The sequence below is a fragment of the Mesoplodon bidens genome (assembly GCF_964165515.1).
Source record: "Mesoplodon bidens genome assembly, chromosome: 3".
NCBI classification, from domain to species: Eukaryota; Metazoa; Chordata; class Mammalia; order Artiodactyla; family Ziphiidae; genus Mesoplodon; species Mesoplodon bidens.
Genome location: NC_138178.1, coordinates 117,385,237 through 117,402,385, shown reverse-complemented (window position 1 = coordinate 117,402,385; position 17,149 = coordinate 117,385,237). Strand labels below are relative to the sequence as shown.

The window sequence follows — 17,149 nt, the reverse complement described above, 5'->3', positions numbered from 1 at the left end:
ACTTGGGATGGTGTTGTCTGAATTACTGATAAAAACAAATACCCCCTCTATTATCTCTTTCAATCCTCTCATCAAGATATACTTTTAGAGAAATACTGAAGACTTCCAAAATATAATCAGAATGGAAACTGTCCTGAGGACTTCCAAATATAACCAGAATAGAAAAATATCCCCTGAAAACACTACTTTCACTTTCACTTGTACTGTAAATTATTTGTATGACCTTAAATGACTAATATATTAATAGGGCTTAGATGGTTTACAATTGATTCTCTTGTCCCCTAGCCCTTACCCATTGCCACAGTACATCATCCATAATTCTTGTGACTCCATCGTGATTTCATTGGTAAGGACAATTTTAATTTAAGCTAAATGTTTTTAAGTGTCTCCTATGGTCAGTATGTTCTAGTTGGTGCTGGAGATTCACAGATAAAATAAGAATTAATACAATAATACATTTCATGAACAAACTCATTATTTATTATTTCTAATTTCACCTGACACGTATTTGTCTAGTAATAGAGCTCATGGTCAGTAAAGATGCTCAGTATTGTATTATTTTGTTTTGCCACATCCTGACATCTTTAAAATTTAATATGTGAAGACCAGTCTTGTCTACATTGTTATAGACACACACACACACACACACACACACACAACCTCTTTTATCCAGTTTTGCAAATATTTTGGGATTCACCAAAATTCATACATGTGGCAGTTTGGAATTATCTTTGGTTCTTTCTCTCCCTTTTGCTCCTTTATTTATTTATTTAATTTATTTATTTTTGGCTGCGTTGGATCTTTGTTGCTGCGTGCGGGCTTTCTCTAGTTGCAGCAAGCAGGGGCGTTTCGGTGTGTGGGCTTCTCATTGCGGTGGCTTCTCTTGTTGTGGAGCCTGGGCTCTAGGTGTGTGGGCTTCAGTAATTGTGGCACATGGGCTCAGTAGTTGTGGCTTGCGGGCTCTAGAGCGCAGGCTCAGTAGTTGTGGCGAACGGGCTTAATTCCTCCGGGGCATGTGGGATCTTCCCGGAGCAGGGGTCGAACCCGTGTGCCCTGCACTGGCAGGCGGATTCTTAACCACTGCGCAACCAGAGAAGTCCTGCTCCTTTATTTTGTTTTTGCCAAAGTGCTTCTCACCATCATCTATGAGGTCCACACTTTTCATTCTTTTCTTTGTTTCTGGTTAACATCTGCCTTTTCAGTCTTATACTTATTACCACTTCTCCCATTACCTTGTTCATCTATCATTTTGACAATTTTACTCCTGTGAAAGATCTTCTTACAGTTATCTTATAGTAGGACCATGAATAAATGATATGCTATACAGGCATCTATATATGTCATGGATATAGTCATCCAAAGCCATTCTTGGAAAAATCTGGGGGCAACAGATGTATAGGGCTGTTATCTTTTAAGAAAGTTTGTATCAAACCAGTGTCTAATGCAGTGCAAATTCCAAGAGAAACAGGGATTTGAGTCTAAGAGGTAAATTAAAGTGTTCCATTTGTCAGCTCATTATTATTGTGAGTTTATAATTTCCATGAAAAATAATACATATTATGAATTTAAATAACAACATAGTATATAATCAAGTGCTAACATGTGGTAGAAACTAAGCTTCAATAAATGTCATATGAGGGTTGATTCGGGTGGAACCAATAAATGTAGGCAGGGCTGAATTGGAGAACAATGATGCCCTGATTTGATATTTCTTGTGATAAATGTCCTAATGTCCTAAATGTATTATGCATGTATTCCACAGTTTTTAAAAAAAACTTTATCAAACTAATTTTAATAGTTTAAATAAAATATACTATGTAATAAGGAAATATGTGACTGTAGGAATCTATAAATATTTTGCTATGAATTTTTTATTTTGCTAAGAAATTTTCAATTTAACAATGCTGAAGATAGTTATTTTGAGTAGAACTGAGTACTTGTCAAGTTAAATATCATGTTCATATTTTTAAAATTAATATCTAAGCTTATACTCAAATTTATTTTTTTCTTAATAAAAGATAATGAAGGAAAATCATTTGAATAATTACGTTTGTTGGTAGATGCTATTAAAGAAACTTCAAGTACTATATATACTAACAAATGTAAAATAGATAGCTAGTGGGAAGCAGCCACATAGCACGGAGAGATCAGCTCAGTGCTTTGTGACCACCTAGAGGGGTGGGATAGGGAAGGTGGGAGGGAGACGTAAGAGGGAGGAGATGTGGGGATATATATATATGTATAGCTGATTCACTTTGTTATAAAGCAGAAACTAACACACCATTGTAAAGCAATTATACTCCAATAAAGATGTTAAAAAATAAAAATTAAAAAAAAGAAACTTCAAGTATTCATAAAAGCAGAATTTTAAAAAATGTAAACTTAAAAGTTTTTTGGAAAATACTCTCTGCTGCTTATAAACAACTGGTCTGTTATGAGGGTGGGAAGCAGCCATGGAAATTTTGCTTTTACTTTTAAAAAGAAGCCTTGGAACGTCTATGGATTTAGATACATTGAAAGCACTGCAAGATTATGCAAACAGACTGAGGGAAAACAGAGGTCAAAATTAGTCTTTCAAATACATCTCCTCATCATTCCTAATGTAAACTTTTCTTCTAATGATTCTTTACTTCTAATAAGGCATAAACTATGCATACATGACAATGTTTGCTAGTAAATGAATCTTAGAAAAGATTTTCAGGAAATAAAATATTCTTTACAATGTACCATTTGTTAAAACAAGGTAATGAACAATAAGATATATAAGTATAAACTGGCTATATATTTCTTTAATTTTAAAGATATCAGAATTAAACCTTAAAAGCAAGGCATAGTTATTTGCCACAATTATTTTGATATACTTCTAAGATTATTTTAAACTCAGGAAAGCAAGATTTGGAATGGGAAGAGTTAAAAAACACGAAGCAACAGTAACCCCATTTAGATAAGGGAATAGAGGGGTGGAGCAAGGGAACAATACACTAAAGTGCTTTTCTTTCACAGATCTTGGTTCAAATTAAGGTTAAATTCCACAGGAGGATGTGTTTTCCCCATATGGAGTCTTAAAGGACATGCCTTTGTTTCCAACTTCCCAGAGAAGATATATGTTAACACAAACAAAGCATTTCATAATAAATTTAACTTTTATAGAGTGACTAATGCCCTGTGGAGATAAGGTAGACTCTCAGTCACCTGTGTTTAATCCAGGCTGAAGAAATTATGCCAAGAGCACACTGACAAAACTTTATTCCTTCTGAGAGAATGGCAGTTAACTTGGTAGGGAGCAGAAAGGGTCCTGGTTTTAAAAGTCTCATTAGAATGACTCTCCCTTCCTCACTGTGAACACAGTTTAGCATTTATGTACTTTGGAAGGACAAAGAGGTGAGGTAAGCCTGCCAAAATTTGGACCTGGGTTTCTGGGAACCTGTTAGTAGGTCAACTGTTACAAATGTAAGAGAAGCTGCAAAGGAGCGTTAAACACTAGAAATTTGGAAGTTGGACTACGACTTTATTAAAGCCTGCATACTTTTTCTTCTTCTAGATCTCAAGTGAGGTGACATAATGTTAAAAATGCCACAGAGGACCACTATTATTCAATCAAACCAGCCTTTGATGAAGAATAGGGGAGGAGGTGGAACAGCACAGAGACAACTCTTTCTGCTAGAAATATTTACAGTTAACAGATAGAAAAATAAGTCTTTAAAGATTACTTGGGGTCTTATTAACAATAATTTATTAATCTATTTCTTCCTTCTAAGAAAGACAAATTACTTTTGTAAATAGTGCTTTTCTTTCCTCTTCCCCTTTCTTTTATCTGCACATTATTCTTTATTAACTAGATGCCTAATTCTTATGTCCTTATTCTTGCGAAATGTCTCCAAATTTGTGTCTAGGTAATTCACTCATTGACTATATCCTCCTTTTTCCATGTGACTTCAATATTGACTTCAGTTGAAGATTGAAGATGTAAAAATTAGTCCTGCGGCATGTGAAAAAAATTCCTTTTTTCAGAGAGAGACAAAAACCTATTTGTGTCAAACGTACCAAAATATCTGATCATATAGTATACAACATTTAATTTATTTTGTATATTTATGAATTCATCCTTGATGAGAGGTTTAGGAAATCTATTTAAAATTTAAATAAAATAGAGTAACATTTTCCTCTCCCACTCACTAAAAAAGGAGACATTGACATAGAAAAAATTTGATTTTAAATTGCTTTATGAGAATCTTGGAAACATCTTTTTAGTTTATTAATCTGCAGGTCACTAATATCGATTCTAGACAAAATTCTTATCATTTATTCCAAGCTACTAATTTCTTTATAGTGTTCAATTTCCTCTTTTGCTCTAAATTAAATTAAAAATATAAACTCCTTTCATCTTTTTATGTTAGCCAGTGACTAACAGAAGAAAAATTTTCTGGTCTTAGTCTGCTAGAGAAGAGTAAAGAGGTTTATCTTTTCAGGCTATGTAATACCAAAGCCAAATTTCAGAAATCAATAAACTATTCAGAGAGGAATACCACAAGGGGGCAGGTGAATCCAGGCTAGGTCCTAGGTGAGAGGGTCTCAGTATTGGGAATTCTGGCCAAAGGAGGGGGAAAGGTGAATTGAAAATCAGAAACAACTCTAAAGAGAATATTTCTCCATGAACTTAAGCATTATGTCTGGATTGTCCAAGTGAAATTTTATTTAAAATATATCCAAAGACATTTTTTACAATATACCAAGAAAATGAAAAAAAGAAACCAAACCAATGTAGTCACACATTGAAAGTGCCTGCTATATTTACGAAGGCCAATAGTATAGTTTTATCAAGAAGAGAAGGCTATACACAAACTGAGAAGCAATCCAAAATTTACTACAGAGCAATTAGGGTATACTTTGAAAATAAATTACAACCAGATGAAAAAGTATCAAATAATTAAAAAGATATATGAAAAGATACCTTTGCTTCAAAGTGATCTTAATAAGCAACACTTTCATAATAGAAGCATAAACTTTGAATAATAGAGCTATACCAGTTTTTTTCCCCAGAGAAAAATTGAGAAATTAATTTCAGACATTTTAGGAAAGATAAAAGGTGCTGCTTAAAAGAATCTGCTTTGATTTTCATTAGAAATTAAACAGCTTACCAATAGGAGGCAAAAATTGATAAAAAATTACTTCTCCTAAATAAATACTTAAAACTGACACTAGACATCACCCGTGAGAATGTCAATGACAATATCATCAGTCATATATATATATATATGTATACATATATATATACATGTGTATATATATATATATATATATATATACATATATATATATATATATATATATATATATACCTTCTGTGCAAAGTAACCAGGATTAATTCTATTTGGTAAAACTGCAAACTGTTGACAGCCTCCCTTTTATACTTCACTAAGGAAACACATTTAATTATTTGATGTGGGTAGATAGTGTATTATTTTATCTTTTACAGATTAGTAAAATGAAATGCATAGACCATTGTAGCATAAAATATAGTATAATATATAGTATAAAAGAGTACAGTATAATATATAATGTAGTATAATAAAGTATACAAGTTTTGTCCCTTACTGATGGATTTATTTAGCTTCTAATAAAAATTAGAATCTTTAAAATGCGCTTTTAAGTAGCTTCTCTTATTTATGATAAAATTAACTACTTATTTAGGCTTCTATCATAATTTTTTATAGTAACATTGTAGAAGTCACTTCTATTATAAATATGTTGATTGATGAAGACATCTCTTAACAGACTTTAGGGAAAGCTAGGTTTTAGAATCTGGGGGCCAAGTTGAGTAATCTGTTATACTATGATATATTTGGTTTTTTAGTACCACAGAACTTACTTAACACTGGCCAAAATATTAAGCCTATTTTTAAAAAATTTTATTTATTTATTTATTTTATACAGCAGGTTCTTATTAGTTATCTATTTTATACATATTACTGTATATATGTCAATCCCAATCTCCCAATTCATCCCACCCCATCCCCCTCCCTTGGTAGCCATACGTTTGTTCTCTACATCTGTATCTCTATTACTGCCTTGCAAACCGGTTCATCTGTACCATTTTTCTAGATTCCACATATATGCGTTAATATACGATATTTGTTTTTCTCTGACTTACTTCACTCTGTATGACAGTCTCCAGGCCCATCCACGTCTCTACAAATGACCCAATTTCGTTCCTTTTTTAGACATTAAGCCATTTTTAAAGCAAAGCTCTGGACTCAAATATAAATGTCAATTCTTATGTCACCTTAACAAAGATAATTTTTTTCAAATTCACTCATTCTTCTCTTTGTGTGTATATGTGTATATAAATATACACACATATATAATATATGCTCATACACATAAGCTCACACACACACACACATATATGATGTAATCTGCTGGTGATATTTTAGGTTATTCTTTCTTCTTTTTTCAGTTGTGAATTAGCTTTCTCTTCCTTGTCTTTATCCTAAGTAACTGCAGGGTCTTCAGAGGCTTTGTCACCTAAAGGACATGGAAGCAGCTTCTGCAGTACTTGAAAATAATAATGCTTTGATTTGTCAATGTGAAAAGCTGGATGGCTTTTTAAAAGCTGACCAGTCCAGGGCTATTTGCACATAGTAGATATTCAATAAATATTTGTTGATTTGATTTATTCTAGGGTAAAGACTGGGTTACAACTCTTTTTTTTTTCTTCACTGATGTGCTATGATTTAGCCTGTGTCCATATGCATTTATGAGTAACTATTAATGGTCATGGTCATTGAAGATGTTTTAGAGAGAAAAAATATCTAGATCTGCAGGCTGTTAGGACTAGCAATGATTGGGAGTTAAAGTTTAATAAAATACTCTAAGTAGTTATAGATGACAGACACCATAAGACAGGGTCTAACTGAAGTGCATTCTGATAAATTATTTGGAAACAAAGTAGCTACTTCATAGCTTTTGAATCAATCACATGTTGAGGGCTTAAATTTTTGACTCCATATAATAAGGCAAAGGACATTTTCATTTTAAAAAATTAGGGATTATATTTTGGTGATGAAATTTAGTGAGCATATTAAAGCCACATGATTTCCTTTGGTATATTCTCCCTTGTGAGAGTCACAAAAGTGTTTATGTATGTTTATGTGTTATGTATGTTTGACAGTTGAGAGGTTGTGGACATAAAAAATGAGAATTTCTCTCAAATTTCAAGTCACGTGTAATTTTAGAGTTAAACTCTCTACTCCTATCATTCAAAAGAGCATAATTGATTTATTTCCGTTTCTCGTGACTAACAGCAAAAACTGTTTCTGAGCTTACAACATGTTAAATTTTGGCTCAAGGCAAATTTACAACAGCAAGGTTTATGATAAAATCTGTCAAAACATTAACCATGGTGGCACAAGTTTCAGCTCTTAACAGAAACGGGGAAGCAGGAGCTTAGGAATGGATGCACATTTGTACTTTGAGCTCTGAAAATGCCTGCTTATGTCGTATATGAAAGTTACTCAATTCCTTTTTTTCTCATTTTACCCTAATGTGAAAGTTCTATAAGGTGATTATCTATTTTAATTAACTGGTTTCAAAGAGATGGGAGATCCTAGGATTAAAGATATACATCTAAGTAAAAAATTACTAGCTAAGAGAACTTCAGATGTTCAAGACGAAAGCTAAGAATCTATAGCATTTTCACTTATTGTCTGATGAATTTAAAGAAAATCAAGTCTTAACATAGGTAGTGTCTTACACTTTTTGCTACTTTAAGACAAAGATTATTCATTTGGCCATGTGCCAGCATTTGAGCACTATTCATTAAGATAATTTTAATCTTTCGACATGGGAAACAATGTTGGTAGTTTGGGTTTACTATTTCTTGATGAGGAAAGAAGATGTATGTCCTAGAAAATCACTAACAAAATACTGTTATCAAAAGTGAGTCTTTCTGCTGGCAGTCAATTATAACCAAGATAGTTAACTTTGTGTGTGAGGCACATACTAGAAGTAATTTCAGAAAAGGACATACTATCTTGAAAAACATAATTTGATTAGACACAGCTAGGAAAGATGTATAAGAAGAAAGTCTTCTTTGGGGAACTTAAAGGTTTTCAGTGTGTTAATGTCATAGTCACACAAGTAAAGTGCAGTGAATATTCTATGCTTAAGTGTTTCAAAAAGGCTTTGATACTACTGACCTATTTATTGAAGAATGGTAGTCATTTTTAAGCTGTAGAATCTTCCTTCAGCAAGGTGTATGATGAAAATTGGTGGAGACTAAAATAGAGATAAAATAAAATTAGTAACTAAATATTAATTTTTGAAGCTGTAGCTTGGTGGGTAATGTTCATACACAATTTATTTTTGCTCTCAAATATCTTAGAATAGGGCTTAGGTATTGAAAGAATAATAAAGAACCAGAAAATAAAATCTCAAGAAAGCTTATCAAAATAATCGGAATTCAGAAGACTTTAGTTACTTTTAGGAAATAAGGAATTACTGAATTTGAAATCATGATTTAAAGTGGATTGTAGCATTATCAGAAAGCATCCAAACATGCCCACTGGTTTATACATTGCTTGCCTTCTCCCTTTCTTTGAATTTTGACATACTTGGTTCCAGAAAGCAACTTAGTTATTACTGTTGTTCAATAAAGATTTAAATGACCTCTCTTGTGGTCTGGAAATTTTGGGTAAACTTTCCAAGACAACAAAACCACATCTTCACTTCATCATGGAGTGAAATTTCAAACTATGGACTGTATGGGACAAAAATTTAACAGAAACACAAGAAATTCTGATTAAAATAACAAACCGAATCAAATCAAACATATTACCCCCTCCCCCAACCCCAAAACTCTTCACTTTAAATTGATTACAATTAAAAGTTAAAGTCTTCAGGTAAACTCAATGTTTCACCTGGTAATGTGCCAGGTGCTAGATAATTTGACATAATAGTATATTTTAATACCACTATTTTAAAAAAGGATACTCAAATCTTAATCTTTCAGTGTCATATATTTTTTAGAAAGACAGATTACACAGAAAAATATATTTCGAAAATTTAGGTTTCATCATTAATAAGAATGATTATTCATTAAGTATCTACCTGTGCAAAGAAATATGAACAAGACTGAATTTCTGACCTCCAGAAGCTGCATGCTAATGGGAGATAGTACAGGAATAATGAAACAACAGGGAACTTAATAACTGCCCTAATAGAGATGAAGGAAGGGCTATAAATCTTACAGAGCAGAGATTAACTTCTACTTGGTGGTGGGGTGGAGGTGGGGAATTAGGGAAAGCTTCATGTTAGGAGGTGGTATAAAAGTGTTCTTGAAGGATGAATTGGATTTAAACTCATGAAGGTGAATATGACAGAGGATTAAAAATGGCAAATGAATTAAACAATAAAAGTATAGACTAGGAACTGAAATGGGGAGTAGCATAGGGTCTAAGGTATTAGTATGAATGAATCACTTTTATTAATATTCTTGCCATCCACAGAAAAACAAACTAACATATCAGAACCTCGATGTATGATTTGGGCAATTGGTTCTTTTAGAAAATTCCAAAATGGGCCCAGAAAACTTGCACACAGGAACTCTTCATTCTTTGATTCTAGAAATGATAACGCCACTGTTTGTCTTATTGCAACTTAAAGACAATAATATCTGCAATATTTAAACTTACAGTCCACAAGGTAGCTATAATTCTTGAAAAAGTTGTTGCAATTTTTATAAAAGAAGAAATAAAGTGATTATAAGACATGATTGAGGTCTTAATTGAAAGGAAACTGATTTCAAGTTTTTCTTATTTGACAAACGAGATTACATATTCACGTTCCTCTATGTCACCTAAATAAAAGTATACAATTACTCTTCATAGCATGACCATAATTTAAGAAAATAAGATGCAAAAAGCAAATCTAATTTTGTAAAGTGTTAAGAATATGATGTAAGACATTAGTAATCAGTGTACACATTCAAGTAAAGAGTAATTCTTCACAGCAATAACACTGAGACATTTTATGTCAAATTAGTATATCACTGTTCAAACTATATTTGAATTTTCTCCTCCAGAATTATCTTCAGGACTTGTTTATAAGTTGGGGAAAAAAATTCAGTCTCCTCTCTTTTAGTCACCTGGTTTTTGTTTCAAAACAGTATGTTCAGAAGCAAAACGAAGCTTAGAGATTTAAAATCAAATTTGTCTTTAAAAAGCCATTGTGTACATAATCTATATGGGTTTGAGAAACATTCTTTGTGACATTATCAGGAGGATCTCCCTAAGCAACAAAAACCGTTGGCATGGAAGAAAAGTCCACGTGAGACAAAGTATATTTGACTGGTGCATTTGGCAGCTCTTACCTTTTCAAATATTATGTAATTTTGGTTTCTCTATTTTATGCAAAGCTCCTAAGTTTTAAAACAAGTATACATTTTGAAGTTTCTGTTACAGTAGGTGTGACTTTTTGAAATAAAAGCCACTTCTTAATTTAAGCTTTCTTAGGTGCTACCTTGGTTTATTTCTTTATTTTTCATACATGTTATGAACGCTACTATTGAGGGGATCAGTTGGAATAGACAGGCAGGAGCATCTTACTTTCCGAAAGACATAATGGTTTTATTTATAAAGCCAGAAATTGTTGATTGCTGCTGTTTTCTAAGTCTTACCTTACATGGAACCAGTGTTAAAAGTTCGTTAGCTAGAGCTTAACAACACAATGGCTGAAGGAATGGAGTTACCATACAAGTGTTTAAATTCCATGCTGGATCCCTAGCTACAACAGAGAAGAAAGTTCAAACAACACAAACAGAGTTGCAAGGTCTGAACTTGTGTGTCACGGATACCTCTTACTCATCACCAGGCAGCTCTTATTCAGGGCAACCAGTCCCTCCCAAGCAACATGGTTAATTGAATAAGGATTCTGAACCTTTTGGCTGCAGATAAACCAAAGTGGCACATGGCTCATAACTCAAACATTTCATTTTAGACAGCTGTTAGTTTTCTTGCCCAGGCTAATTTGGATTATTCAATCATTTTCTTTTCTCTAATGAAAAACTGCTTGTAGTTCCTGGTGGGGACAAAGAGCTGCAATTATGGATCTTGGAAGGTAAATTTATTACCTACTCATTTTAATCATGTATACAAGTGATACTAAATTCAGAACATTTTATTAGTAGTATAATTATACCTCTGTGTGTGTGTAAATTTAATAACATTCAGCCCTGACTAGAGTTTCCTACTATGATGGACTTGGAACCTCCTACAGTGAGCAACTAAAAATTTTGGACAGAAAATTATAAACATCTCCTCAAATGCATCATTATGTTGGCAAGTTGCTAATGAATACTGAGAGGCCAAAACCTGAGTTAAACTGGGAACCCTTAACGGTATGTGAAGCATGAAGGGCGGTTTTTACCTTGAGAGCATTTGACTTATGATAGAGGTGAAGTTGAGCTTTGGTTTTCATGGCCTCCTAATGGAGTAGGGGCTAGGGGACAAAGTCCAGGGCCCACCCACGAAGAGAAATCTTAGACTATGAATGGAGGATAGAAAAAAAATTCCCCTTATGAATTTTATAAACACAAGCTAGCCCTCATGTGGATTTTCATCCCAGATTATTACTTAAGTGGCCCAATAAAATTCAAATTAGGATTTTAAAGTGTGCTAAGGCCTGTACATGTTCCCAGGCAGAAGCAAATGCAAAGCCTCTATGAAGGAACCCACCTTCAACTCAGGACTGAAAAGACCCACAGAGACTAATCCTAAGACATATAAGCTCACATTCATGAATCAGTAAACATCTAAAGAAACAAGGCAAGATAAATGTAGCTAGCAGAAATAATCTCAAAACTGGAGCAGTAAATACTTGAGATTTTAAAATAATCAGAAGTATAGAATAAGCACATTTAAAATGTATAAGAAAATTAAAAAGGGGTTGAAAATATGAGATAGAAACGAGACAACAAAAATGATCAAATGGATTTGGGAATGAACAAAATGTAACTTCCTGAAATGAAAAATATAATAACAGAAATTAAAAACTCACTGGAATTCTGCTCCCAGACAGAACAGAGTCGTTCATGGCAGACCAACGCTCCTGCCAAGGAACAACTAGTAAAGCTGGACAAAATACATACCGTATTTGTTTAAAAGTATCAGAGAGGGGCTGAAACAAAGAAAACTAGAGGAACTAAGATTCCAGAGAAGAGAGAACTGAGAGGTAAACTGATGGTCTGCAGCCGCTCTTCCCCTGAAGACATTTGCTGGCTCTGGGTTCGTCCTGGCAGAAGACTGCTGCTAGGGACAGGGAAACCAGCAGAGCTTTTGGCAATCTTTCAGGGCTGGAGCGACAGACCAGGAGAACCAAAGGGGCCCGAAACTCAGGCCTAGTTTCCCCTGCAAAGTATTTGGCAAATTCTGGGCTGTCCTAAGTGGGAGGTTAAAAAAGCTCAGATGAGAATATCTAAAAGGACTGGGGTGAAGATATTACCTTCACTGTTGAAAGCCTAGTGAGCTACCCCATTGGAAAAGAGGCAAACCAGAGAAAACAGCCTCACTCAAACTGCAACCCAGCTTCAACTCAGCATACCTGACTGGATTAAGGTGATTAGCTTCCAGTCAATCTTTCCAATAGAGGAAAGGCTAAGCCCTCTCTGGTGGAAAACAAAATCACCTGGAGGATCAGAATGTCTTACAGTAAATCAACAATTGATAGGCATGCCAAGAGACAGGACCATGCATCTAGACACCTAGAAACAAAACAGACAATAGAGCAAGACCCATGGGTGATTCAGATATTGGAGTTGGCAGACATGGATTTTTAAGTACTATTTTATAGTAACTAAGTTACTATAGTTTCTTATAGTTATAAGCAAAGGGGAGACAATATATTTAGAAAGATGAGTATTTCACCAGAGAATTGCAATGTACCAAAAACATCAAGAGGAGACTGTAGAATTAAAAAATACAGAAACTGAAATTAAGAATTGAATAGTTGGCTTTAACAGCAGAAGACAGGATTAGTGAAATAAAAGACAGGTAATTTTGAAAATTCAAAACTAATGCACATAGAGAAAAAAAGGAAAATACAGAAGAGATATATGGGAACACAGTGAAAAAAAATATAAAAAATATATAATTGGAGTCACAGAAGGAGGGGGAGAAAGACACTGAGCAAAGATTTCCTAAAACTGACAAACGATATGAAGTCAGAGATTTAACAGGTCTATGAACTCAAGCAATGAACTTCACATCTAGGCACAAAATAAAACTGCCAAACAAAACGAAACAAAACAAAACAACCCCCAAAACACAACAACGAAAAAGATCTAAAAAGCAATCAGAGAAAACAGAGATTTTACTTTCAGGAAAAGAACATTAAGACTGACAGCTGATTTCTCAACAGGGGAGAAGGAAGCTAGACATTAAGAAGATGACATTTTAAAAGAGTTATAGGAGAAGTTATACTTTTGGCCATGATGGAATAACAGGGACCACATTTACCCTCCCCACCTTAAAAAACCAACCAACCAACCAACCAAACAAAGAAAAACAAAACCCCAAAACAAAAGACCCACCAAAACCAAAGCAACAACAACAAAAACAACAGTGGGAATACATGAATCAATGTTTTTGTACTTTGGACAACAGGCAGCACAGGATAGTGTTCCCAGAGAGAAGGGAAAGAAATGGAGTCCTAAGATTACCCCAGTTTATCATATGGCAAGTTTACAGAGTATAGGAGGGGGAACAAAACAGAGCTGGCAGCTTCCCTGAGTTGAGAACATAAGAGTTGAGAATTTGGGGAGGCCAAGGTGGTTAGAATTTGCAGTCAGAGTACTGGAGAGGGGAATTCTGGAACAAAAATTGCTGCACAGAAAGAGAGTGAGAGAGCAAGTGAGTTCTGGAGAGCTACAGAGCATTCCTTGAGTCTTCCTCTGAGTATGGACAAGCATACGTGTGTAAGTAAACTACCAAGGCTAAGGTAAGAACCGCCAGAAAGGTGCAGGCAGAACAATAACCAAAACTCACATATGGTTATGACCAGTCAGAGCAGAGAAAACTCCTACTGCACAGGGCATCAGGTATTCAGAGGGCGATTGCCTGAGCTGTGGGGGGAATCAGCCCTAGACTAAAGGCGCTCTGGTCCCACCTACTGAACCTCTCTCTCTCTCTCTCTCTCTCTCTCTCTCTCTCTCTCTCTCTCTCGTCTCTCTCTCTGTGCCTTTCTCTCTGTGTGTGTCTCTCCCTCTCTCTGCATCTCTCTGTCTCTCTCTGTGTCTCTCTCTGTGTCTCAAAACTGTTTCCAAATAATGTAACTGTATCCCTGAAGAAAGTTTGAAAGTTTTCAATGAGAAACAAAAATATCTAACACCCAACAAGTTAAAATTCACAATGACTGGCATCCAAAAAAAGTTACCAGGCATACAAAGCAGAAAAATACAAGTCATGATTGCACAGCACAGGGAAACAGTCATTATTTTGTAATAACTTTAAATGGAGTATGATCTATAAAATATTGAACCACTATGTTGTACACCTGAAACTAATATAATATTATAAATCAACTATACTTCAACTAAAAAAATATAATTCATGATAAAGAAATCAACAGAAACAGACTTGGAAATAGAACAGATAATAGAATTAACAGACAAGGACATTAAAACAGTTCTTATGACTATATTTTTTATATTCCAGAAGATAAGGTAAAGCATGAAAAAATTAAGGAGAGAGATGAAAGACATTAAAAAGCCCCAATTTTCACTTTTAGAGATGAAAATATGTCTGTGAAGAAAAAGGCTCTGGATGGGATTAAGAAGAGCACATTAGACACTGCAAAAGAAAAGTCTGGTAAATTTAAAGACAAAACAATAGAAACTATCCAAAATAAAACACCCAGAGGAAAAAGAGACCCTCCCCAAAATGAACAAAGAATGAATAAGCTGTAGGACAATCTCAAGGGGCCTAATATATATTAAATAGCAGTTCCAGAAGAGAGGAAAGAGGAAAGAGTTTGAGGACAAAAAATATTGAAAAAAATAATAGCCAAAATTTAAAAAAATTGATAAAGATTATAAACCCACAGTACAGGAAGTTCAACAAATCATAAGCACAGAAGCATGCAGAAATTTATAACACATCACAATCAAATTGGCTAAAAAAGTGATGAAGGGAAAACCCTTAAAGCAGCCAGAGGATGTATGTATAGAGAACGAAAATAAAAATGACAGCAGGAACAAAGCAAGCCAGAAACAGTAGAGCAACATCTGAAAATATTTTTCAAAAAGTTAACCTAGAATTCTATAGCCAGCAAAAAACTTTTCTTTTTCACAAAATGAAGGCACCAAAAAAAAAAAAAAAGAGAGAGAGAGAGAGAGAGAGATTTTCAAACATACAAAAGCTGAAAGAATTCATTACTTACAGCCCTGCATTGTATAAAAGATAAATACTTCAGGAAGAAAGAAAATGGTAACAGGTGGAAACTTGGATCTACATAAAGAAGAGCACCAGAAATGGTAAATACGTGGGTAAATATAAAATAAGGTTGCTCTTACTTTTTAAATCACCTTAAAAAATAGTTGATTGTTTAAAGCAAAAACAATAACAAAATTATTACTGTATACCTATGTAGAAGTAAAATGTATGACAATATCCTAAAGGCCATACATGGTGAGACAACTTTTTTACACAGTAATATGACAGTTTAGATATTACCAGTTTATAGAAACTTTACCCCAACAATTCCTACTGCCCACCCCACCCTGGTCCTCTTTTAGCCATGTACCTTAAGCTTTAAATTCTAAGTTCACTACAGGTGATAGCGAGTTACATAGTCTGTTTATATTTACCTCATCTTGATTGAATAATCAAACACAACAGAAGCAATGTTTTTAGATTTCAGCTATTGGTTACTGCAAAATTCCACAAACAAATTCCAAAATTAGTAGAGGTGCTTTGTAGTAGATTTGAATCAGTCTACTATTTTTTTAGTTAAGAGAATTTGATTTCCCTTCTTAGGTTCTTTTAAACCATGTTTACCAAAAATACTATTTCTCTTTAATATTTTACTACTGCAAGTAGTAAGGTACCTAATAAATTTGTTCATAATGAATTTTATCTTCATTAAACTTGTCAAGAAAGTCAGACACAGTTTGACAGTGAACTTAACCTGTTTCCTTACTGCAGTATATTTTATAGGCATGTTTAGTACAGTGTCTTCAGGACTGAACACTTATAAGTTTGATCAAATGTATAATAATTGCATTGAAATGTGTAGGATTTGCAGTAGAGAGTTTATATGACTAAAAAGTAAATATATATTTCAGATACCTGAGTTTGTGCATTAAAATGCCCCTTTGTTAATAATCTGATAGTCAAGAAACTGGTGGCTTCCAAAGTACAAGCATTCTCCAAAACTATATTTAGAAAACAATATACATTAGAAAACAATACACAATAAATGTTAAAAATAAGTATACTAAGTATATTAAGATTTCTGCAAAGAAATATCAATAGGACACAATATTTTAATATTTCTTAAAAATATATATTTATCATTGTCCAATTCTATTTATGAAATCCTACATTAAAAATAACTTCAACCTTTATAAATTTAAAGTACATAATAAAAAAGAAAAGAAAACCTTTTCAAAAAAAGTTATTCTAGTAAAAGGATTACAAAAAATTTGGTAACTTGAGATGCTATTCTGGAACGTATGCTACTAGTTCAAATGTGCAAGCTCCAACTTAACAAATGTTTAAAATATTTGAGTTTTTAAAACACTGCCAAAATAAACCACATCTTTTCTAGAGGTGACATATTTAGCTAAGCATGAGCAACATAAATCTTTCAACCATTTCATGTATTTATTTAAAAGCCTCAGAAACCACATGCATTTGTAAAAAAGATGAACAAAATGCTGAAACCACTGAAGCCTAACAATTGACTTATAAATCAATTTTTTAGAAAGACAAATGTATTAGTGTGTATATGTGTCTGTGTATTTATATATCTCTATATATCTCAATACGAATAGATAGACAGGTTAGCTGAAAATAGTAGTTATCAACAACACAATAATGTCTTGTGAAAAATTTGGGGTCTATACAAACCTTATGCCAGAAGACAAATGTATAGG

At 33.6% G+C, this 17,149-nt stretch overlaps 1 protein-coding gene across 1 annotated transcript in view; it reads right to left on the bottom strand.

The window, feature by feature from the left end:
* Positions 1–6,067: 6,067 nt before the first annotated feature.
* Positions 6,068–17,149, bottom strand: part of MIPOL1 (mirror-image polydactyly 1) — a 320,608-nt gene continuing 309,526 nt past the window's right edge. The window contains exons 12-13 of the mRNA XM_081227224.1: positions 8,199–8,277; positions 6,068–6,525 (exon numbers count right to left, since the gene is read on the bottom strand). Of these exons, the coding sequence (XP_081083350.1) occupies positions 8,226–8,277 (52 nt within the window). The 3' untranslated portion in view covers positions 6,068–6,525; positions 8,199–8,225. The remainder of the gene's footprint in view (positions 6,526–8,198; positions 8,278–17,149) is intronic.